This window comes from Silurus meridionalis, chromosome 22 (assembly GCF_014805685.1).
Source record: "Silurus meridionalis isolate SWU-2019-XX chromosome 22, ASM1480568v1, whole genome shotgun sequence".
NCBI lineage: Eukaryota > Metazoa > Chordata > Actinopteri > Siluriformes > Siluridae > Silurus > Silurus meridionalis.
Window position 1 is genome coordinate 4,491,757 of NC_060905.1, and position 26,251 is coordinate 4,518,007.

Genomic DNA, 26,251 nt, shown 5'->3' on the forward strand with positions numbered 1-26,251 from the left:
TTTCTGTAGATCCTGTCTTTTGGGTTTTCCAGCATTAATGAGTAAAGGCTATCTGCTTTAATTTCATTATACTAATTAGCCAAGGTTAGCTAGCATTCTTGCACTTTGATTTATATTAGTCGAGCATTGACTAGTTTGATGGCAAAATTGATAACAGGTTGAAATTTCCATACTAACCAAGTTTATCTAGTATCCAGTAGCTTGAATAGTTGCTTTGTATCTTGTAATGATCTTGTAATAATCACTGGTTGGGGAAAGAGAATTTTCAAAGCACAAATGACGCCATCACGCTAGTAACATATTGTTAACCAGCTAATAAGTAAACTCTGTTTTGAATTCCACTACATAATAGTGAGGTAAAATCTTAGGTTAACTACGTTTCTGACTAAGATTTAATGCATAACAGTGTTTACTGTGAGAAAAGGAGTGTGTGTTTGTGTGTGTGAGTGTGTGTGTAAGAGAGAGCTTGCTATTTATTACATGCTCTACCTCTCGCTCATTCATCTCTATCTCTTGTGTAGGGTGACAGGGGTTTTGATGGACTACCAGGGCTTCCAGGGGACAAAGGACACAGAGTGAGTGTGGCACAGGATGCCACTTAATCAAATCCCATCACCCCAGTGCAGTCTAGCACATCTGTTTAGCTGTGAGATGCCTGTGTGACTCTGTGCAGCTAGGATCCTCCAGGCCGTTCTTTTTCTTATTCATCGGTTATTAGCGGTCAAGGATAAATTCGATTTGTGATACTGGCTTCATGATTTGCTTCAATTTGATCCTTAGAATATTTTGAATTGTTATTGAAGAAATATTATGGCAAGAAAAAATAAACTTTGTCTTTATGAGGATAAATCAGTCAAACGTGGTGTTCTACCATGTGTAGTAAATAAAAAAAAATAATGAAATATTGTTTTATTGGAAGCATTTTTATTATATAAGCAAAGTCTCTGACAAAAGGAAAATGACTGAATAAATCATAAACTCTGTAGCAATGCCTGAGCCTTAATTCTAGAGCTTAATTTACTAGAGTTACATGTTGTCATGATGCACATCATCCCATTGTATCTTTGATGATCTGTATTTTTTTTTTGTCTGTTTAGGGGGATCGGGGAAAGCCAGGAAAGCACGGTCCATCCGGGGAATCTGGTGAGAAGGTGAAGGATATTTTGCGTTTATATTAAAAATATTAAAGGCGGAAAAATATTTGTCAAAAAAACCCTAATAAAATGTACACAATTTGCAAAAGAAATGCTTAAAGAAAATGCAGTCAACCAGCTAACACATGCAAGGTAGTGAGAATTAGCTACAGTATCTCACAAAAGTTAGTACACCCCTCACATTTCAGCACCCATTTAGTTGTCATCTCTGTGTGCAGTCGTTATTACAGTATGATGGAAAACTGCCGTTCAGCCCAGTTTCTGAAGTGAGGGCCTCGTGTTCTGCTTCAGAATATCACAGTACATGTCGGAATCCATGTTTCCCCTTTAATGAATCGCAGCTCCCCAGTACCAGCAGCACTCATGCAGCTGACTGTAGGAAAGACACAATTTTCTTGGTGCTCCTCACCAGGGCGTCACCACACATGCTGGACACAATTTCAGCTAAACAAGTTTATCTTAGTCTCATCAGACCACAGGACATGGTTCCAGTAATTAATGCTCTTGGACAGATTGACTTCAGCAAACTGTTTGCAGGCTTTCTTGTGAGCAGCTTTAGAAGAGGCTGCCTTCTGGGATGACGGCCTGCAAACCGACTTGTAGTGTAAGGCGTACAGTCTGAGCACTGACAAGTAGAACTTCTGCTTCTGCAATCTCTAAAGCAATGCTGCAGCACTCATGCATCTATCGCACAGCACGAGGACTCGACTTCTTTTGATGGACCCTTGCGAGGCCTGTTCCCAGTGGAATGCGTCTTGGAAAACCTCTTTATGATCCTGACCACTGTACTGTAACTCAGTTTTAGGGTGTTACTGATCTTTGTGGAGAGCAACAATTTTAATTATCAAAACCTCAGAGAGTCTTTACCAGGAGGTGCCATGTTGAACATCCACTGGTCAGTATGAGAGAATTGTACTCAAAGCACCAAATTTTAACTGCTCCAATACAAGATACACAAATTTGTATGGTCCTGTCAACCAGACAAAAACATGATGAATAGGACATGTGACTTTGCATGGTTAAGCGACGTACAGCTGTTATCACTTAGGGTGTACTCGATTTTGTTGGCAGTTATTTAGACAATAATGGCTGTATGTTAAATCACTTTCAGAGGACAGTAAATCTGTACTTCTAAACAAGCTTCACATTGACTAGTCTAAAATATATCCAAGTTTCATTTGTATAGTATTGTTCCTTGGGAAGATATAATAAAATGGATTCTGAAATGTGAGGGGTGTACTCACTTTTGTGAGATACTATATCATTTAAAGCTATAAGGCTGCTGTAGTTAACAATCAATTAGAAGAAGTTTAAAGAAGTTGTATGGAGTCATAAGTTGCCTTGAATTGATTCTTACAAGTCATATCTCTGGTATAAACATAACAAATGGGAAGTTTTCCAAACTTCTTGCCTAAACGAGGTTAAATGATATATGAAATATTATAAGCTAGCGCTTGTTTGTCCTCTGTGTAGATATGAAACACTTTGCTTTCTTTGCATTTGCATACTTTAAAGGATTTTTTAAAGGATGTACAGTAAGTTAAAGTAATTTACAGTTACAGGAATAAAACATGAATGCAAGTTTAAAAAAGACTTAAAATACTACCAATTTTATTGACTTTAAAAAAGTTGGAGGACTGTAAAAGTAGTCAGAAATGACGAGTCATCATTAGCACAGTGATTATACTGCCTATAACCATTCATCTACCTGTTTCATTTCCAAACACTTTTGGATTTCTCGCTGTAGATTACACTGCAGATCCCTAAGCACTTTAGACTTTGCATGGTTATTTTCAGTGCTACATTTTTGTTCACTTATTGCTATAAATGTAAAACTAAGGAAGCACATGCCAGAAAACAAACACCAAACATAAACTATATGGACAAAAGTATAGTGACTTTTCCAACCGTATGTGGTTAGCAAACTGTTAGCACAAAACCTGAGGCATGGGTTGGAGTGGAAGATGTCGAGTGCTCTGACCGCAACCCTATTCGGATGAATTGGAACAGTGACTGCACCCCAGGCACAACAGCAAATGCGAACTAAATGTTGAATGGAATGTCCCATTATGCTTAGGTTTCCACAAACTTTTGTTCATATATCGTATCTCAGTTGGCGAATAACGTTTCAGGTAAAAAGGAAAGAAGGAACGAGCAAAATTTCATTTCTTTCCAGTGTTGAAAGCCCAGAATGCAGATTTTCATCTTCAGCCTAATTGAGTGTTTAGTCCTTTAACTAATAAGCTTTTGAAAGGCTTCGCTGTCCCAGGTGTAGCTGCAGCAAAACCTCATGAATTGTATAAAAACAGACACGGGTAACAGTGTTGCATGGAGGATCCTCATTATGCAAAGTTGTGTGGTGTATTATGCAGCAATTCACGCTGATCAAAGCTTTCAAAAGAGACCGAACGGGAATATCTTTGCATAAATAAGCACTTTTTCATCGTTTCTGCTCGGACTGTTACCGAGCTGTGCTATAATACAACGAAGAAACTAACTCTGGATTTTATTTTAGGGTGCAGATGGACCTGTAGGACCAAGAGGACAACCAGGTGAACCTGTGAGTCCTACACACACTCACTTAAACGCACGCACACACACTTACACAGATGATACACCTCGTTATCCTCTCTCCATCTGGCCCATGGCTGATTATCTGTGACTAGAGCTCAAATCGGTTCCCTGCAGGTGAGCTGCCTCTTTAAATACATCAACCAGCAGTGGGAGAAAGGGTGAGTGAAGCACAGCAGCGGCGGCATTAGCAGGAAGTGAGCTCCATTAGAGAGAGCCATGCCAAATCGCTCGCTCCTCGGCACTCGGAGACACGCAAGAGAGAGGCCGGTGTGCTAGAGATAAATGTAGGGTTAGAGATGGATGTGCCAGGAGATTGGCGAGGGAGGAGGAATGGAACCCTGGCCTGTATGATTATATTTCCATATCAATCACCTCCCTGGAGATCACAGATGTGGCTCTGGAACAGGTGGCTTGGCCGATGTACAAAGTCTGAGAACGATATAAACAAAGCGCACACATGCACACATGAACTTCCAGCTGTGAGTCCCGATGCATGCAATAACAAGTACACTGCAGTTTTTACTGGGGTATTTTTCCACCTCTGGGGTATTCCAAGATGAATTCAATACTTTCAGAATTTTACATGTATTCGGAAGCTTAAAGTCGATCCCGAGTGTCATCTACATTTACTTTTATGGCATTTGGCAGATGCCCATATGCAGAGCAACATACAATTATTTCAGTTATGAAGCTTTACGAAGCAGAGGTGGTAACTTAGTGGTTAAGTCATTGGACTCTGTATCTAAAGGGTCAAGAGTACGCACCACGCTAACACTCCTGAGCCCCTGAACAACCCTTTAGCTGCTCTGTTGTATGAATGAGCTAAATTTACGTTGCTCTGGATAAAGGTGTCTTCCAAATGGCATAAATGTAAATGAATAACACCTTCCTTTGAAGGTTAGCGCATTTGGCAAATGCCATTATCTTACCTGACTTACAATTATCTTTTTTTTTTTCATACTACTGAGCACCTTTCCCATTTTTTAGGTTGCCAGATTTTCTTACTTTGCAACCTAGACAAGAGTAAAGAGCACTTTTACATTGATGCTCACTTTTTTTTTTACTTAAAAAAAGAAACATATACAATGAGAAAGAAGAAAACCACTCTGAAATGGAGAACTCCCAAATAGTTTTTGACACCATCTCCAAGTGCAACAACAATTTACTTTTCATTCATTTTAATTTATTTATGGTTTATAAATGTGATGCAGAGTTTCGTTCAAAGTTTTTTGCTTACGTTCAATTCTCTTATAGGGGGCGGGGTTTGGGTTTGGATTGACAGCTCCTGGAAGTAGAGACTTCTAATTTCAAAGAGCGTTATAGACGAATGAGGTTCTCTGCATTGTTATAGTGTTTGTAATTTGTAAGGGAAATGACTTCCTTACTTCCATACTTAAGAAATGAACCACTTAATCTCTTGGAAGTGGAGACTTCGGCGGGGAGCATTTTGAAGAGCGGTTTATTAAGTGGTTCATTCGTACATTATGGAGTACCACATTCTCAAATATTATTGATGAACTATATGCTAACTAGTGAGGTTAAGAAGTGATTTCTATAACAAAACACTATAACTTTAAGAAAGCATCCAAAATGCATTCCATAATATGTTGAAATATCCGCTTTCTGGGAATCGTTCATCTAAATCTCATGAGCTAAGGAGAGACAGTCTATAAGAGTTTCGGAGGCTTTTTACTTTTTTTCTCATTGTAAATTTTTATGCAATTTATGTAACATATTGCAAATATTGTCATTCTACGGAATTTCATTTCGAGACATGCACCTAATGAGTAATTCATGAATCATGTAACTTCTGACTATTCCTGAGTTCGGAATTTTGATTTCGGTATTAAATCCATACATATTTTCATAACACGACTCTGAATTTCTCCTGTATTCCATACGTAGGAAAGTCTTTAATTACCTAATAAGCACCCTTAATAATTGTTACCTTATAAGCTCAAAATACAGATACAGGACTGACACCTTACCATTAAGTACAAATGTTAAAGTTTGGTGCCTTATGGACTATAATATGGACAAAAGTATTGGGACACCTGACTTTCCTAGCCATATTTGGTTCCAGACTGCTACCACAAACTTGGAGTAAAACAATTATACAATTATATATGTCTTTGGATGAGGTAGCATGGAATTTTCCATTCACTTGAACTAGGAGACCCAAACCTGTTCCAGCATGACAATGCCCCTGTGCACAAAGCCAGCTCTATGAAGACATGGTTGTAGAGGAAGTTCTTGAGTTGCATGCTATAGAGCTCTGACCTCAACCCTTTGGGATGAAGACCCAGGCCTCCTCAACGTACATCAGTTCCTGATTTTACTAAAATGCTTGTGAATGAGCACATATCTCCACAAGCACACTCCAAAATCCAGTGGAACATCTTCACAGAAGAGTTGAGGTTATTATAACAGCAAATGGGGACTACATTTGAAATTGGATGTTCAAACAGTGCAATCCTTAAACTTTTGTCCATGTAGTATAACTGCTAATGCTTGTGTAAGAAAAGAAATTGCGCTGTAATAGAAAAACAAGTTCCTGTTTATTCCACTTCTACCACAGCACTTCGCCATGCTCATGCTTTTTATCCATTTACTGTAGGGATAATTAATGTTATGAAATGTCCATGAAACAAGTATTTTGTGACTGGTTTTTTTTGTGGTTCTTTCAGGGGTCGAGAGGACTTGTAGGACCCAGAGGAACAATTGGACTAACCGGACAGCCTGTAAGTCAACTTTCACTAGCGAAAGTCTGCTTAAAAGCGTTCACACCTCGTAGATCATTAAGCGCTGAAAATAACCATGGCATCTGTTGGGAACGATAAATATGGATCGCACTGTATAGCGAGTGTTTGTTATCCGGTGACATTTTAAGAGCTGCCATGATTCCAGTGTAGGAGATTGTGATTAAATTGAAAGCTTTATATTTATTCATTTTTTTAATTTTTTTATAAATTAGGATGTTAGGTGTTTTTCTGATAATGAATATTACAAACCTTGGATCAGAAAATTATTTTACACACCCTAGAAAAATAATAAGTTGCATTCAGGCGTTTGTATTTTTTATGTATGTTTTTAAGTAAAAACAACAAGCAAACATGAAAAGAAACAAACAACAGCAATAATAATAATAATAATAATAATAATAATAATAATAATAATAATAATGTTTTTACAAGTATATGTTGATTTTTTTTCGTATTGGCTACATCCTCTAGACAAATAATTATCATTTGACTTTTTTTGGTTTTAAAAGTAACAATCAACATATAGCAATAAAAATGATTATATAAATAAAAATAAAAATAAATAAATAAATAAACAATAATTGTGAAAAGTTCAAGTTTAAGTTTATTCCCATGGCACTTTTACAATGGACATTATTTACAGAACATAAGATTTATAGAACAAAACATTATGACTTAAGTTTATAATTCCCCGATGAGCAAGCTGGAGCAACTGTGTGCAAGTATTACATTTTTCAAGATGGTATGAGGAAGAAACCTCAAGAGGAACCAGACTCAAACTAAAGATCACATCTTCATTTCGGTGACACAAGAGTGTGATTATAAGTCTTAACAAACAATACAAAACACAGAAAACACCAGACGTGTGGAAACACCTCTTTTAAGGTTTTTGAAAGACACATGCATTTACCTTCTGTTTCTATGCAACAAACTAATGTCACGGTATAAAGATTTAGATTGACCAAATAAACATATAAATATCCAGATGTTACTTCATTTTCATTAAAAAACTGTATGGTGTTATAGAATAGAATGGTGGCCATGTTGGTTCTTTTCACCCGGAATAAGTCTCCAAACTTCCTTGGTCCAAAACTACCTCAAACCATTAGGCTTCCACCTTCTGGTTTGACTGTGGGGGACTGTGGGTGGGTCTGATCACATTTTTTTTCTTGTGTTCTTCATCTTAAGAAGTTCTTCTGTTAGATACATAAATGTCACATTCTATCTACAAACTTTCTTCCAATTATTCACTGTCCAATTCTTGTGTGTTTGTTGCATAGACACTAAAGAAGCATGCGTGTGTCTCAAAACCCATAAAATATTGACAGGCGTGGCATAAATGTATAAAAATAAAATCTTGAACCACATTTCTAGATATACAGTATATAACGTATGTAACATTGGCTCCGCCCACATTTTCAGAGAAAGTTATATACACAGAACATTGAAGAACTCGACATCAAGAGCATTTTTTTATGATTTTATTCTTCTACTGATTCTCAAGACAATCATTCAATATTTTGGAAAAGTAATTATTCCTCCCATCTCCACATAAGCCATCTTTGTATATCATTAAGGAGCTAAGTGCACCACAAACTGTGTGTGCGATGTGCAGAACCCTTTGCTGCTATATGTGTGTTATACCTCTCCTTAATGGTTGGCGTCGGTATCGATCCTACATCAAACATCTTACATCCAAACATCTTACAAACGGTGAGTTGTCATGGCTCAAGGCCAGGAGAAAATAAGATATTTTTCGAAAGCTCTGCTAGGAGCAGAGGGCGAGTCTGTTTCCTGTGTATGTGAGTGTTCGCGTTCGTTAATAAAGTGCTTCAGAGATATTTATAGAAATCTCCTCATGAGCAAAAATAAAACAAAAAAGTTTCAGTTTTTGTAATATTGTATTTTATTGTTGTTGGGTTTTTTTCTGTGTGTTTGTGTTGTAGGGTGTCCGTGGTGTGGATGGTATTCAAGGCTCTAAAGGAAACCAGGTGAGTTTTTGCTGAAAATCACAAATACATGTACATTCAATTACTTACATTTATCTCAATTTTATATCTGAGCAGTTGAGGGTTAAAGGCCTTGCTCAGGGGCGTGCAGTGGTAGCTTGGTGGTGCTGGGATTTGAACTCACACCCTTCCCATCAAAAATAATTTTATGCATGGACAGAATATAGTTTTTGTAAAGGAAATGTAATATCTCAAATATGTTAGCTTTTAAAACCAAACAAGAAAAATCTTTCTTTTTTATTTATTCACATTCATTATACACTATATGAACAGAAATACTGGGACACCTGACACTTTCAGCCATATGTGATTGTTCCCCAATGTGTTGTTGGTGGTACACAATTGCAAATGAAGTCTTTGGATACAGTGGCTTGAAATTCTTCCTTCACTAAACTAGGAGACCCAAAACTGTTTCAGCATGACAAAACAAGCTTACATTATTACCTAATTTTACAATAATTTTGAGCATAAATCTCCAGACGTACACTCCAAAATCTAGTGGAACATCTTCTCAGAGAGTTGGAGATTATTATAACTAGCAAATAGGTACTAAATGTAGAATGGGATGTTCAAAAAGCCCATGGAGATCTTATGATCAGGTGTCCACAAACTTTTATTCATTTACATTCACTGCATTGGCAGACGCCGGTATTCAGACCGGCTTACAGTTATCTTAGTTCTACAGCCAAGCAATTGAGGGTTAAGGGCCATTCTCAAAGGCCCAACAGTAGGTTCGTAATACTGAGATTTTAACCCATGACATTCCGATCAGAAGTCTTATCCACTGAGCTACCACTTTCCTTTTCACCATGTCCGTATAGTGTACAGTGCATCCAGAAAGTATTCACATCGCTTACATTTTTTCATGTTGTGTTAGGTTACAGCCTTATTCCAAAATAGATTTTTATTTATTATTATCTTGAAAAATTTTACAAACACCCCATAATGACAACGTGACAAAGAGTTTGAAATCTTTGCAAATGTATTAAAAATAAAAAAACTGAAAAAAAATCACATGTACATAAGTATTAATTGAAGTATTAATTAAACCCCCAGCGTAGAAGTAGAAAAGAATGCTGAGTCCCAGAATGCAATGCGACTTAAACAATGTGCAGAGACCTAGCTCAGCTAGTTAGATGACATTACATGAGGCATTAGCATAAAGGATAAAGATTCAGAAGCAGATATGTTTAAGCACAGATTAAGAGGTGAGATAACCAGACAGACTCAAGGACTGAAGACAGACTAGAGACAGACGCATTGCTCTTTGGACCGATTCCCTTAAGGTTCCGTACTCACTGAAGTACACGATCCAATGAAACGATGCACATGAAAGCCATCTCAGCGCCACATTGTAAATTTCCTAACCATTGCAACCCATAAAACAACATGACGCTTATTTCATCTATTTAAAGGGCCCATCAGGAGAACCTGGTCCTCCAGGACAGCAGGGAAACCCAGGGGTGCAGGTACGTCTGTGATTTAAATCCTCACAAGATGAAGATGATTCAGACTTATTTAACAGCAAACTTATCATGTGTCTGTGACTCTTCTAGGGCTTTCCAGGTCCTCAGGGTCCTATTGGCATGCCTGGAGAAAAGGTAAACCGTAATAATAGTTTTTTTCTTCTTTCCTTGTGTGGGTTGATCTTTGACCTGCTTTAGAGATCACGGCTAATCGGAGTGCGTTTGGTCGCAGACGTTTCACCAGTAATCCTGTCAGATAATCGATACTGAGTCCACACTGGGAGTCACTGAGAGTGGCTTAAATCCTGTTAGCACTTAACAAATAACAAACAAGAACAGGGGAACAAACGCCAGGGCTGCCAGGTTTTGGGATAACACAAGTGCAAAAATATGATTTTAGACAAAAAAACAAATCTCCTGTCAATCAAAGCGATCCTGTCTCGGAAATGTCTCGGAGATGTCTCGGAGATGTATGCGAAAGAGGGAAGATTGCTTTCCACCGAGGCCACACATGCACAATTTGTAACCTCAAAACAATAGCGATAGCTCCGTACAGGAACTATAAATGATTAGTTTAATCTTCTGATCCGAGTCATTCATTTCTGTTTTCGGGTACAGAGTCTGTACGGTTGTTATGTGACAAATGAAAAAACAAATAAGAACATAAGAAGGGAGAAGAGAATCGGGAGGTGACCAAACATTTCTGAGACTGGTGCGGTTTTGACATTATGAACGAAGGACAACTTTTTTTTACCTATAAGCCCCAAGTCATAAAAAAAGGTACAAAATGAACTAGCACAACTAGCATAAGCAGTCACAGTGTTTTGAAGGAAGCACATGTTAATCTTCATCCTTCTAGGTTGCTAACTTGTTTATGTGAATTGGCAATACATTCAAATATAAATAGTAATAACATGAATTAATGCATTTACCGTATTTTCCCACGCTTGGAACCCCGCGGCTTAAACAATGAAGCGGCTAATATATGGATTTTTCTCGGCTTTTTCCCGGTTTCACAAATTTCAAGCCAAAAAACTGAGCCCCATAACATTATACCAATGAAATTGCCGAACGGGTTCAGGTGAACCAATGAAACTTTTATATTAAATTAGATGCGCTCCCACTGAATCGGGCCGCACCACATCATAAATATGGATGCGGTTCCTTTGACGTTTGACCTGCCGCTCACTCGGACTGTCTACAGGAAATGCGAATCATTCGTCACACTGAAAACAACCGGGCATGAAAACACACTTCACCTGTGTTCTGAGCTGCACGGCATCGAGAAAAGATTCACCGATGGTGATTTTTAAACGCACGACGATGCCAAAAGATAAACTCCTGAGAGAAATAGTTGTGAAAGGAAGGAGGAAGACAGTGAACAATGACTTTCTTGGTAGTCTACTGTTTAGATACAAACCATGTAACAGACACTGTCTTTCATAAAGCCTGTGTAAAGTTCATTAGTTTCAGTGTAGACACGGCTTATAGACAGGTGCAGCTTATTTATGTTCAAAATAAACATCTTTGTCAAATTCAGTGGGTGCGGCTTATATTTGGGTGCGCTTAATAGTAATTACGGTATATAGAAATGCAAAACAAATTTGCTCCAGAACCTGTGCTAAATATTCCATATGTGAGAAACCTCAACAGTTTTATTATCAACATATTTTTGCTATCTGCTTTTTAAAGTATGAATTCTGGGCAATAAACAAAGCATAAATAAAATTCAAGAATAAGTAGATAAGCCAGAAAAGGGAACAGGATGTTTTAATTTCATTCTTAAATTAGCTAAACTAGCAATTATAGCTTGAACTTTGACCTGTGAATTGAACAATTCCTGTGACCTTGGTTAGTAAACAAAATGGAGGAGCTGCTTGCTATCACTGAGACACTTTTACCTCAAAGATTTAATCCTATTGTTTAATGTTTTTAAACTCTTTACTCCCATGTAATATACTCTACTACTACGTAACTGAAAGCATTTTTAATTTTGAAGTATTTTTCTGGTAGAATTCTGTTTTTTCTCTCTCTCTTTCTGCCTGCTAGCAAGAAAATGTGAGCACTGCTAGCAAGATTTTAAAAGCTTCATAAATCACGAGCAGATTTAGCTCACAGATGTCGCTGCTATTTGCAATATTTTACAGAAACAAATAGTTAGCATGGGCACAACATCTTTCAGATATCAAAAGTGTCATTTTTCTTCCCTCTTTTATCTGAACCTGTATGACATAACATCTATACAGGCTAATTCATCTCAATCCATCTTCAAGAGTGATAATAAATGGGCCGAGTGTGGCGTTTAATACGTTTTGTTCTGGGTGAAAAAATGATTCGATCAGTGAGTGTTTGATGGAAGTCGACGTACTGATTAAGCTGCGTGAATTAATTAGAGCAACAAAGCAGGGTTTTCTTAAAAAAATGAGAGAGAGAGTAAAAGAGAGATGAATTATGGTGCTTGAAGTGAGGAAAATATAATTTTGTCCATGATTTAGTGCTAATTAGGGTCACGAAAGGAGGTGTTTTTTGGGTTGGTGCAGTGAGCGTCACACAGCGCCGCTCTTTTTAGAGAAAAATCGTTTTAATGGAAAGGGGCAGAGTTCTGCCCACTACACTTCACGTGTATTGTTGAAATGTCGTCGTGCATCTGAAGTCTACATTTACATTTATAGCAAATGCTCTCATCCAGAGTAACGTACAATCAAGGGCCTTTCTCAAGGGCCCAGCAGTGACAACTTGGATTTGAATTATTGACCCTTAAATCCAAAGTCCAACACCTTAATCGAATTAAAGATCCAAAATAAACAGCGCAGGCCGAGGTTTTAGCGAAAAATGTGAACCAGAGGATACAAAAACATGAACAAGGAAAACAAAAACAGTATAAAAAATCAAGACAAAAAAAAAAAAAGCCAGTAGACAACACACTATACAATAATTGGCAGACATATAACACAAACATTAGCGGGTTTTACACACAAATGAATCAGTGGCTACACTCAAAACAAGTGTAGACAATACAGAGTAATGAAGGAAATGACCAAGAGCAAGAGATGGGTAAAGACAAGATATGAATCGGAACACGGGATGGTAAGATTCACTGATTCTACGTAATAGTAAATTAACTAAATGATTTTACATTGTATCGTGATGCAATGGTTTTAACATATTTGCATCGGTAAAAACTGATTTATTTATATATATAGTTATTATTAGCTGCACTCTAGTTGATTATTTAGAAAGTGACTAGTACTTTATATGTAGATTGATTTCTTCTTGCTAAACAGTTTCTCGAGCGCGTTCTCTCAGCACCGCTGCTGCTACGTGAATATGACGTATTACAACTACAACACTACGGCGACCGAGGCGTCCTGAGAGTCCCATAGAATACAGATTTACATGGCAGAGGTAGAGCTGTAACTTCCTGCACACAGAACAGGAAAAGTTTTATTCAATCTTTTATATATTTTAAGACCTACACTTTATAACATAAAATAGTGGAAATGCTGATTCTCTTGTCTTTTTTTCCTGAAACACCACTGGATGTTTCTGGATTATTTACTGCAGCATTTCAAAATGGAATCTAAAAACACGACCCATCCTTTTAAAGAATGAGGAACATGTAAGCTTTCAGAAAAAGATTGGTTTGAATCCAACACCTGACTATGTTTGTTTTCTTTTTGTTTTCTCCAAGGGTTTTGGATTTGAATCCAATCAGTATGTGTGTATAAGTGTGTGGGTGTGTGTGTTTTCTTCTAACAAAGCATCATTTGGTTTCTAGTCATGACCCACCTTGCTGACAGCCTCCGTTACTCTGAAATGAGTGTTTCCTGTAATAGGAACGGCTGTAATTTATGGAAGGGTCCCTCCACCGTGAGGCATATTTGTATTGTGAGTTTTAATGAATGAGGAGCAGCCTGGGTCGTCAGAATATTGTAATTTATGAACGCTAGGAGATGAGAGCCGCTCGAATTTAAACACACAGCTGGCTTTCCACTGCCTTTTATTTAAGTGTCCTTTATGAAAAATGTGATACATTTATTTTAAATGGTTATTATTTTAAGGCACGGTACACCACTTACATATGGTGCAAAAAAACTAAAACTTTTTTGTATAGATGAAACTGGAATCTATACTCGAGGTATATAACTCATTTGAAAAGAAATAAACAATTTTTTTAAGAGTGGAGCTTATTAGAGCTTAAAATAATTTAATACAACATAACAATATAGAAAATTAATTTTACAAATGTTAAAGAATCTTTAAAAATATTATTATTAAATGTTATAAAAGTGTACAATAGAAAAAATACAAATTTTCAATTGTTTTACTTATTTATTATATTTGTATTATTTCATTTTAGATTGTAATTAATTAATAGGTGATTAATAGGTTATTTATATTACATTTTAATTACATTTTATAATGATAAAAAATCAAATAAATGTTGCCATCCAGTTGCCAACCTAATTATATTTTTTATCATATTGTGCATGACCTCAACTTCTTACATTTTATATGCCTTAAAATTACTTTTTGATTTTTGTTTATTTTTCTGTTGTTTTTATTTTTAATGAATGTCCAACAACCCTAAACATATTTCCTGTTCTATGCATATCATACATTTTTAATTTTCTTTCTGTACAGGCCCTCACCTTCTTACATTTTCTTATGGCTTAAAATTACTTTTTGATTTTTGTTTCTTTTTTTTTACTGAATGTCCAACAACCCTAAACATATTTCCTGTTCCATGCATATCATGATTTTTTTTTACAGTGAACATTCGTGCAATTTCTTAAACCATCCTTTAAAAACCCAAAGTAGAGAGACTTTATTTATAACAAAAAATAAAAAGTCTAGTGCAGTTTGGTTGCTTGTAATGAAACTAAATTAAATAATTCCTGGTTTATTTAGACTGGTTTATTTAAACACTGAATGATTATATATAATATTAATGTAGACATTTAATATTGCATGGAAATGTCACTCAGGTGGTATATACTTAATCTTTGTGTTTGTGTGTGTGTGTGTGTGTGTGTGTGTGGTTTTTCCTGAACAGGGACCTCCAGGGAAGGAGGGATTGCAGGGGCTCCCTGGGATAGATGGCCCTACGGTGAGTACAGCCAACATCCCTGTACTTTTCTGCTTCTCCTCCAGCAGGGAGTTGCGGCGAGTGTGTGCATTCATCCATGTAGCTCGCTGCAGTCATTCCACACTTGTGTTGCATTTTGAGTGTGTGTGTGTGCACGCTGCAAGCTGGCCCAGGCTGTGTGTGTTTGTGCGGCAGCGGTCAGGCCCTTATCAGATCTTGTTAATAAGGTTTGCTATTAGCATGCTGTAATATTAACACCTGGTCATTGTGTTTCACTCACAGGGACATCCAGGCAGAGAGGGACCAGCTGGAGAGAAGGGGATGCTGGTGAGTTTTATACACACACACACACACACACACACACACACACACACACACACACACACACACACAGTTCATAGCAGCACACAAGTTCAAACACAGTCTAATACAAACATGCCCTTACATACACACTCAGTCCAATACACACACAAGTTTAGACACACAGATAAACTTGAAGTATGATACACACACACACACACACACACACACACACACACACACACACACACACACACACACACACACACACACACACAGAGAGTACAGTACGCACATGCACAGACATACACACCCCAAGTATAATACACATATATATGCAGACAAGAACACACACACACACACACACACACACACACACACACACACACACACACACACACACACACACACACACACACAATGTATTATGCAAATGTACAGCCACATGGTACTGTGCAAATTTACACAGACACATACAGTGCAATACACATGACATAGTGTGTGTGTGTATTGTGTGTGTGTGTATTGTACACACTTCACACACACAGAGTACAATACACACATGCACTGACACACACACAGACACACACACAGTCTAAATCACACATGCACACATAGTCCTAACATTTGTAGAAATACTGTGATTAGCTGGTGCCATAATTATGGCTTCTTTGACCGCCACTGGACATGCAGCTGAATTCACACACACACACACACACACACACACACACAGCTGCTCTACTTACCTGTAGAATCAGTGGATCGATGGAGAGTAAATGTGGCCAAAGTGAGTGTGATAATGCCATGCATCCCCTCACATCCTGCTGCAGCTGTGCCAGCTGTGTTGCGCTCACTCGCTCCCTCACCCAGCTCCAGCTTTTGTGCTCGGACGCTCTAACACAAGGGTAATTGCACACTCCAACAATCGAGCCATCAGAGGCGTGCGCGCCGCCATTGTCACGTTTTCCCCGAGCGCTGGCGTCAGGTCGACCTCATTGTACTCGCATTAGCACACTGTCGCTCGGCACGTGTCGACCGCAATCGCTCACTCGAAACCAGTGCAAATCCTCTCCCCCACAGGCCTCAAATCGCTCCAATCTATTTCTCGCTCTCTTTTTTCTTAGGGACTACCCGGAGCACAGGGGCCGATCGGATACCCGGGGCCTCGAGGGGTCAAGGTGAGGTTACACTGAACATTCAGGTCATTTATTAAACACAAGGGTGTGCGTTTTTTTGTTATGTTAAGATCATGAGAAAACATGAGAAAAACTTTTGTTATGATGTGTGTGTGTGTGTGTGTCTGGTGGATTTCAGGTTCTCACAAGTTTAGACACACAGATAAACTTGAAGTATGATACACACACACACACACACACACACACACACACACACACACACACAGAGAGTACAGTACGCACATGCACAGACATACACACCCCAAGTATAATACACATATATGCGCAGACAAGAACACACACACACACACACACACACACACACACACACACACACACACACAATGTATTATGCAAATGTACAGCCACATGGTACTGTGCAAATTTACACAGACACATACAGTGCAATACACATGACATAGTGTGTGTGTGTGTGTGTGTGTATTGTACACACTTCACACACACAGAGTACAATACACACATGCACTGACACACACACAGACACACACACAGTCTAAATCACACATGCACACATAGTCCTAACATTTGTAGAAATACTGTGATTAGCTGGTGCCATAATTATGGCTTCTTTGACCGCCACTGGACATGCAGCTGAATTCACACACACACACACACACACACACACACAGCTGCTCTACTTACCTGTAGAATCAGTGGATCGATGGAGAGTAAATGTGGCCAAAGTGAGTGTGATAATGCCATGCATCCTCACATCCTGCTGCAGCTGTGCCAGCTGTGTTGCGCTCACTCGCTCCCTCACCCAGCTCCAGCTTTTGTGCTCGGACGCTCTAACACAAGGGTAATTGCACACTCCAACAATCGAGCCATCAGAGGCGTGCGCGCCGCCATTGTCACGTTTTCCCCGAGCGCTGGCGTCAGGTCGACCTCATTGTACTCTCGCATTAGCACACTGTCGCTCGGCACGTGTCGACCGCAATCGCTCACTCGAAACCAGTGCAAATCCTCTCCCCCACAGGCCTCAAATCGCTCCAATCTATTTCTCGCTCTCTTTTTTCTTAGGGACTACCCGGAGCACAGGGGCCGATCGGATACCCGGGGCCTCGAGGGGTCAAGGTGAGGTTACACTGAACATTCAGGTCATTTATTAAACACAAGGGTGTGCGTTTTTTTGTTATGTTAAGATCATGAGAAAACATGAGAAAAACTTTTGTTATGATGCGAGTGTGTGTGTGTGTGTGTGTCTGGTGGATTTCAGGTTCTCACAAGTTTAGACACACAGATAAACTTGAAGTATGATACACACACACACACACACACACACACACACACACACAGAGAGTACAGTACGCACATGCACAGACATACACACCCCAAGTATAATACACATATATATGCGCAGACAAGAACACACACACACACACACACACACACACACACACACACACACACACACACTCTCTCTTACTCTGTGTAGTTTATTCTGATGAACAGGAGAATGGAACACTGCCTCAATTATTCACATATAAATGTCTAGTTCTAAACCTACTGCTCTTATTTACATTCAAACGCGAGGATTTTTGTACTTTTACTCAAGTAGAAATGTGAATGGAGTGCTCCAACGTACCTTTCTATCAGTTGGGCCGATACATCAGTGTAATTTCACAACATCATTCTGGTTTACAGGTACCGTCCAACATTGAGGCAAAAGAAAGAAAACCAAATTGGAAGATGAGCAGCATATGGCTTTTATTGCTTCTTGCTGTCAGCCAACATAACAAGCAATTAATCACAACACACTCCTAGATGTGTCAATAACACTGAAGACTCGTTTTTACTCTAACATTAGTAGATTCTAATGATCACTAATATCATAAAGGAATATAATACATTGTACACGCACACACACACACACACACACACACACACACGCACACAGTTAAAAGAAAACTGCTGGCAAATACAATTGCTATTTAGAAATTGTATAAAATAATTACTCAAGGTTACAAATGTGTGTCATGTTTGGGTCTCCAGTCAATAACGAACAGTAACAACTTACGAACAAATTTATGGTACGAATGGTTGTTCACAACATAACACGTTTGTAAGTTGGGGAGCATCTGTATATACACACACACACACACATACACACACACACACACACAGACATATATATATATATATATATATATATATATATATATATATATATATATATATATATATATATATATATATATATATATCAACATAAAATACATTAATATTGTATTATCAATCTGAATAATTACGCTTGCAGCAAAAAAAAAAGTAAATGGTTTGCAGCTATTAAATAAACATGGCACCAATTATTTTTTACCAGCTCCCCAAGCCAAGTATTAAGTATTAAAATCAATTCCACACAAATACACGAAGAAAAAACTGATTTGCTGCTGTTTTGCCTATAAGAAAAAGCCATGATTATTATAGATTCATTAAAAAACCAACCAGTAAAATCCACAAACAGAAACTGTAAAGAGAAAGTATAGTTGCATTGTTTTATTAGCTATACATTTTATTTGATTTTGAAAAATTTGTTCATTTTTGTTATTTTTATTTGTCTGTCTTGTGGATACAAAACACAAAATTTCACGTTAATGACAAATCACTTCTACAAGTCCGTGTGTAGAAACAGTGTGTTAGAATGAACACATGAACCTTCTGACCAGTCACAATCAAGAATCATTAATAATGGGATGAATTGGTATATATACACATATATATGGTCTCCAGTAACGATGGTTCGGCACGGCAAAATGTAGCAGCGTTGCTTCACCCTACACTCCCAAACCGGCTCCCGTCCACTTGTTTGCTTCCACATACATATATATATATATCAACATAAAATACATTAATATTGTATTATCAATCTGAATAATTACGCTTGCAGCAAAAAAAAAAGTAAATGGTTTGCAGCTATTAAATAAACATGGCACCAATTATTTTTTACCAGCTCCCCAAGCCAAGTATTAAGTATTAAAATCAATTCCACACAAATACACAAAGAAAAAACTGATTTGCTGCTGTTTTGCCTATAAGAAAAAGCCATGATTATTATAGATTCATTAAAAAACCAACCAGTAAAATCCACAAACAGAAACTGTAAAGAGAAAGTATAGTTGCATTGTTTTATTAGCTATACATTTTATTTGATTTTGAAAAATTTGTTCATTTTTGTTATTTTTATTTGTCTGTCTTGTGGATACAAAACACAAAATTTCACGTTAATGACAAATCACTTCTACAAGTCCGTGTGTAGAAACAGTGTGTTAGAATGAACACATGAACCTTCTGACCAGTCACAATCAAGAATCATTAATAATGGGATGAATTGGTATATATATACACATATATATGGTCTCCGAGTAACGATGGTTCGAAGTACGGCAAAAATGTAGCAGCGTTTGCTTCACCCTACACTCCCAAACCGGCTCCCGTCCACTTGTTTGCTTCCACATACATATATACTATATAGTTTATACAGTATGGTACTCCAAATTGCTCTGTTTTGCTAAATTACCGTATTTTTCGGACTACAAGCCGCTACTTTTTTCCCACGTTTTGAACCCGGCGGCTTAAACAACGAATCTGCTTATTTATGAATTTTTCCTTTAAGCCAAAAAACTGAACCCCATAACATTAGACCAATGAAATTTTCGAAGGGAAACGAAAAAACGCACCTCACCTGTGTTCTGAGCTGCACGGCATTGGGAGAAAAAAACTTTTTTTTAAAATGCACAACGATGCCAAAAGATAAACTCCCGAGAGAAATAGTTGTGAAAGGAAGGAGGAAGACAGTGAACAATGACTTTCTTGGTCGGCTACTGTTTAGATACAAGCCGTTGTAGCGCGTTGAGTCTGGGTGAAGGGAGAGCTCACTAACTCCAGTTGCAACAGAAATCATATAAGCACAGACAGGTTTCCAAAACTCGTGCTTTTTTATTTTTCTTGGCAACAGCGTTACTGGTTAGACAAAGAAACTTAGAACTGAGCATCAGAAAATAATAAGGACATATTCCTCGGTCTTGCACACATGCAGTAATAGCGGAAAAATGTGGCGGCAGGCTATTCCCAAAATACCGCTCTGCTCTTAAAGGAGCCACAACATATTTCATCCGTTACACCGTGTAACAGACACTGTCTTTCGTTAAAGCCTGTGTAAAGTTTATTAGTTTCAGTGTAGACATATATTTATAGAGAGGTGCGGCTTATCTATGTTTAAAATAAAAATCTTTGTTAAATTCAGTGGGTGCGGCTTATATATGGGTGCGCTTAATAGTCCGGAAATTACGATATGTACTTGAATTGTTAAATTAGCAACAAAATACAATATACTACTCTATACTGATAACCATTTTTTTATGACTTCTGGGTAGGCTAGGCCATGTCTACACTATATATATATATATATATATATATATATATATATATATATATATATATATATATGTTGTTCTGAATACATTCTGAATGCACTGTATATTGATTTTAAAGCAACTATCAATATTAATACAGATATATACGTTTTTTTTACTCTAGAAAATGTTAAACATTTCGTTTGTTTGTCAGTGTAGGTTAATGAGAAAAAAAGTCCATTTGAATGATTGTAATATCAAGCAGCAACATAACAAAATGAAAAAGTGAAGGGGGTCTGAATACTTTTTGAATATACTCTCATATACATATATACATTTTTGTTTTAAGTAACAGGCAGCTCCACTATAACTAAGCACTGTTAGACTGTTTTTGCTGCTTCATTCAAGCTCAGGATCAGTTACTGCTGGTGATTATTAAGGCCCATGTGTAAGGTGTAAAATGTGCATTTTTTCCCCCGGTGTGTATCATGCTATAAAAGCAGTGTGTGCACGCTCAGTCGGAGATATCTGAGTCTCGGTGCCTGGGGTCAGTATTTTCCTCCCGGAGGCGATGCTGCGCGCTGAGACTCACGCAGCCTCGCTGATGCCTTTTGTTCTTTTCCAACAGGGTGCTGATGGAGTACGAGGTCTGAAAGGAAGCAAAGGAGAGAAGGTATGAGGGGAGAAAAAAACTTTCCATATCTCTTTTTTTCTTTTTTAATGTCTACTTTCTCTCAGAAGTCGGAGATACTCTGGAGAATAGAGGTTACTAACCCTGTACTAACCCTGAGATAAGGCCGGGCTGCATGCCATGCCAATAGTGGCATCTCTAGATAAATTGTTTTCTATAACACTCGGCTGGCGAGTTTATATTTCCTGCACCAAAAAAACAACAAAACTAAGAGCTTGGTGTGCAATATAGTGAGAAATTCAGTCAGTGATGGATGAACGGTTCTCTTCCATTCACGGCAGGGAGAAGATGGCTTCCCGGGGACCAAAGGTGACATGGGAGCTGAAGGAGATCGAGTAAGAGTTCTTTCTTGGCCATGTTTCGAACAGCATCCATTTTTAAAAGCCGTCTTCCAGCATATGGATTTGAAATAGAGTTTTTATTTTAAGACAGTTGTCATAATTCTGTGTGTGTGTGTGTTTGTGTGTGTACATGTAGGGTGACAGTGGGCCTTTAGGACCACGTGGCGAGGATGGACCAGAGGGACCTAAGGGCCAATCAGGACCTTTTGGAGAACCTGGACCCCTTGGAATCGCTGGAGAAAAGGTTCATTACAGTACACTTTAGTACACATGACTGTAAAAATAATCAAAATAATCACACACCATGTTATTGAAATCACAAACCCAATATTAGAAAAGAACCAAACTTTAAATTGTTCAGAATTCTATTCATTTATTTACTTTTATATGATATTAAACACATATAACATTTATATCTGCTCAGGGCAAGCTGGGTGTCCCGGGGTTACCCGGCTATCCAGGAAGACAAGGCCTGAAGGTAAGCTTGCAGCTCCTGCTCACGCTCAACCACGAAGCACAAAAATACGCTGGCAGCAAAGAGAGTTGAGCGGAGGCTCGATCTTTTTTGCTATGTGAATATTACAATAATGAAACCATGGCCAATTAATGGCTATTAAAGACTCTGTTTTATTAATAGGTTATCAGGGACAACAATTAACGTTGGGTTTATTTATGGTAATGTGATTTTTGAGGTTAATGTTTAGTTAATTAAATTGAGAAGGAGATTAATGAGAGGAATACGCTAATTGATTAGCCTCTGCTCTGGCCTGCAGGGATCCGTCGGCTTTCCAGGAGTGGCAGGCATGCCAGGAGAGAAGGGGAAGAGGGTAAGGGAGAAAGAAAGGCAATTTTGTGTGTGTGTGTGTGTGTGTGTGTGTGTGTGGTTTATATATATATATATATATATATATATATATATATATATATATATATATATATATATATATATATATACACACACACACACGGGTCTGCTCATTTCTAGTCCCCTTACTTTTCCAGGGATCTGCAGGAGCTCCAGGAGCAGCAGGTGAAAGAGGTCCTAATGTAAGTAGAAAAAATCTACACAAACACTAAATAACAGACAAAAGTCTCTGATGACCCGTTTACATTTACAGCATTTTGGCAGACGTCCTTATCCAGTGTGACTTATATCTATATCATTCATTCAACTGAGCAGATATGATTTTAGGGGCCTTGCTCAGGGGCCCAGGAGTGGCAGCCTGGTGCGGATTGGATTTGAACTCACGACCTTCCAATCCATAGTTCATTGGCCTTAAACACTAAGCTACCATCTCTTTCTCAAGTATGACCCGTGTATTGTTGTGTCCAATGCCACACCCTGTTACTGTGTATCTGAGGTCACCAACACCAATGATTGGCTAAAGTCACTTTGATTGACACAGGAGGGAGACTAATGGCAAAATGAATGAAATTAATCATCAATTAATCAATTGTAATGTATAAACCTGTGTTGCCATTCAATGTATCATTGATTTTAATAATGGTAAGTGGTGTATTATATAAAATTACGATTACAATCGTTAGCCCATTTTTTTTTTTTTGCAATAAAAACAAGCTGTTTTATTCAGTATTTTCGAAACCCCACACATATCTACCAATTAAATTTCCCGAAAGTCACGAGTGAATAGTACAGCAAACGCAGGGGTTACAAGATTTATGACGGTGTCACTTTCACCGCAGGGTGCACGTGGAGGCCGAGGGGCAAGAGGAGCTACAGGAGCACCAGGAGCCAAGGTGAGAAAGTCTACACCTCTCACCCCTTTTTCTCTTTACATAATGACTCTATTTAAACAGTAGGAGCTGTAAAATGTTGCTGAATGCTGGCTTTGTAATAAAATGCACAATTACTTGTATTTAATCTTTTTGTTTCACTAGGGCTCGTCTGGCCATGACGGCGCACCAGGTCCCGCAGGAGAAAAGGTAAGTTTGAACCTCTAGGAAAAAGAGCGTACTAACATTTTCTCCTCATTTCATAAATGCCTTCAGTTCTATGTCGCAAGTGTTTTGTTTCACATTTAACGAGAGTGAGGCAGAATGTGGTTTAGTCTGCAGTTTTTAGCAGAATAAGTGCTGAATTTGTAGTAAAAAAAAATGCCACAAATAATCTCTTTTTTTTTCTTTGCTCTCTTTTTATAGGGTCCTCAAGGACCACAGGGACAGAACGGATATCCAGGACCTAAGGGACCAAATGTGGGAAATATGCATTATTATCACAGCAATGTTTTAGGACGGGGGGCAGATTTTCAGTTCTAAATTATTGTGTATTTTTTTTTTTTTAAGGGGCCTCCAGGGAAGGATGGGTTGCCAGGTCATCCAGGCCAAAGAGGAGAGCCGGTGAGATACTTTGAATGTATACAGTCCTCATTATTTCTAGCAAGAAATGTGCTAGAATGTACATGTGGTGGATATGATCATCGCATTTTTTGATTGCAGGGATTCCAAGGAAAAACAGGACAACCAGGACCAGTTGGAGTGGTCGGACCGCAAGTGAGTCTGAGGACAAATTGTTATTATTATAATAGTTTTTAGATTTGACATTCAGTTTGCATGGTTTCTTTCAGGGCAAAACTGGAGAGACTGGAACAGCTGGGGACAGAGGTCACCCTGGGTCCCCGGGACCTCCTGGAGAGCAAGGTTTGCCTGGAGTGGCAGGAAAGGAAGGTGCCAAGGTGAACACTTCCTCACTCACTCATTCCTTGTTATTATCATTATCATCCTAATCACCATCATCATCAGCAGCAGCAGCAGCAGAACCTACATCATCATTAGTTGTTTGGTTATAAATAAGCCACATCTATCATTATTCTCAGGAGCTCTGGAAAATGTTCCTGATGGCTTTCAATGAGAAAGCAAGCTGTTAGCTCACACTTAGCCTGCACTGAAAGCAAACAATCTTTTTATTTGTTTTCTGGTTTCCAGGGTGATCCGGGACCCATGGGGATTCCTGGAAAGAGCGGCCCTGCTGGGCGCCGTGGGTTTAGAGGCAGTCGAGGCATGCCAGGCTCTGCGGTATAACACACCTCGATTCATTTGATCTTGCCGTTCACTGTGCAGAGAACATTCAAGAATACATAGAAGGAGTGCTGTAGGCAAACAATGTTTCAAGCTGTGTGGATTATTCACTGTGTTTGTGTGTGTTTTTTTGTTGGGATTGTTAGGGTGCGGCCGGGTTAAAAGGTGAAGAAGGACCTCCTGGTGCTGCAGGAGCAATTGTAAGTGCACAATGAGCTGACAAGTCAATAATGTCATTTAGCCTCTAAAATGATGTTGGGAGGACAACGGGAAGGGAGCGGACACTACAGAGCAGCATGAACAGTATCTAAAATGATTGACAGGAACAAAAAAAAAAATATGTCAGGACAGATTAAACAGCAGGAGCTGTGTCCAAAATAGTTAAGAAGGACAGCAGGATTAGGATTCAAAATGTTCTGGGAAAAAAAAAAAAAAAAAGAATCTGAAATGATGTCAGATAGGACATTAGGATCAAGGTCTTAACTGATGTCAGAGAGGACATTAGGATCAGGGTCAAAACTAATGTCAGAGAGGACATTAGAATCAGGGTCTAAACTAATGTCAGAGAGGACATTAGGATCAGGCTCTAAACTAATTTCAGAGAGGACATTAGGATCAGGCTATAAAATGATGTCAGAGAGGACATTAGGATCAGGGTATAAACTGATGTCAGAGAAGACATTATGATCAGGGTATAAACTGATGTAAGAGAGGACATTATTATCAGGGTCTAAACTGATGTCAGAGAGGACATTAGGATCAGAGTCTAATCTAATGTCAGAGAGGACATAAGGATCAGGGTATAAACTGATGTCAGAGAGGACATTAGGATCAGAGTCTAATCTAATGTCAGAGAGGACATAAGGATCAGGGTCTAAACAGATGTAAGAGAAGACATTAGGATCAGGGTCTAAACTGATGTCAGAAAAGACATTAGGATCAGGGTCTAAACTGGCGTCTTAATGTGCGAGCATTAGAAACATGGTCTAAAATGATGTCAGAGTGGACATTTAATACAGGCTCCAAAATGATTTCAGAGTCATTGGACTTTGGATATAAAGATCTAAAAACCCTATCCTCACCAAGATGCCATGGCTGGGCCCTTGAGCAAGATCCTTAACCCTCACTACTATGTAATAAATTGAATAATTGTAAATTGCTATGGATACGAGTGTCTGCCAAATGCTGTAAAAGTGAATTGGTCTAAAATGATGTCAGAGCCATCATAAAAACTGGGAAGAAATTTATGTCAGGGAGGACATTAGGGATAGAGTCCCTGGG

The 26,251-nt window shown here is 38.3% G+C and overlaps 1 protein-coding gene across 2 annotated transcripts in view; it reads left to right on the plus strand.

Annotated features, from left to right (window-relative positions):
- Window positions 1-26,251, plus strand: part of col5a3a (collagen, type V, alpha 3a) — a 96,062-nt gene that overhangs the window by 43,432 nt on the left and 26,379 nt on the right. For both annotated transcript variants that reach the window (XM_046834746.1, XM_046834745.1), the window contains exons 18-41: window positions 522-575; window positions 1,098-1,151; window positions 3,670-3,714; window positions 6,416-6,469; window positions 8,437-8,481; window positions 9,915-9,968; window positions 10,056-10,100; window positions 15,022-15,075; window positions 15,337-15,381; window positions 16,479-16,532; window positions 21,531-21,575; window positions 21,875-21,928; window positions 22,071-22,178; window positions 22,359-22,412; window positions 22,708-22,761; window positions 22,937-22,981; window positions 23,639-23,692; window positions 23,834-23,878; window positions 24,095-24,148; window positions 24,239-24,292; window positions 24,392-24,445; window positions 24,520-24,627; window positions 24,878-24,967; window positions 25,117-25,170. In XM_046834746.1, the coding sequence (XP_046690702.1) occupies window positions 522-575; window positions 1,098-1,151; window positions 3,670-3,714; window positions 6,416-6,469; window positions 8,437-8,481; window positions 9,915-9,968; window positions 10,056-10,100; window positions 15,022-15,075; window positions 15,337-15,381; window positions 16,479-16,532; window positions 21,531-21,575; window positions 21,875-21,928; window positions 22,071-22,178; window positions 22,359-22,412; window positions 22,708-22,761; window positions 22,937-22,981; window positions 23,639-23,692; window positions 23,834-23,878; window positions 24,095-24,148; window positions 24,239-24,292; window positions 24,392-24,445; window positions 24,520-24,627; window positions 24,878-24,967; window positions 25,117-25,170 (1,377 nt within the window). The remainder of the gene's footprint in view (window positions 1-521; window positions 576-1,097; window positions 1,152-3,669; window positions 3,715-6,415; window positions 6,470-8,436; window positions 8,482-9,914; window positions 9,969-10,055; window positions 10,101-15,021; window positions 15,076-15,336; window positions 15,382-16,478; window positions 16,533-21,530; window positions 21,576-21,874; window positions 21,929-22,070; window positions 22,179-22,358; window positions 22,413-22,707; window positions 22,762-22,936; window positions 22,982-23,638; window positions 23,693-23,833; window positions 23,879-24,094; window positions 24,149-24,238; window positions 24,293-24,391; window positions 24,446-24,519; window positions 24,628-24,877; window positions 24,968-25,116; window positions 25,171-26,251) is intronic.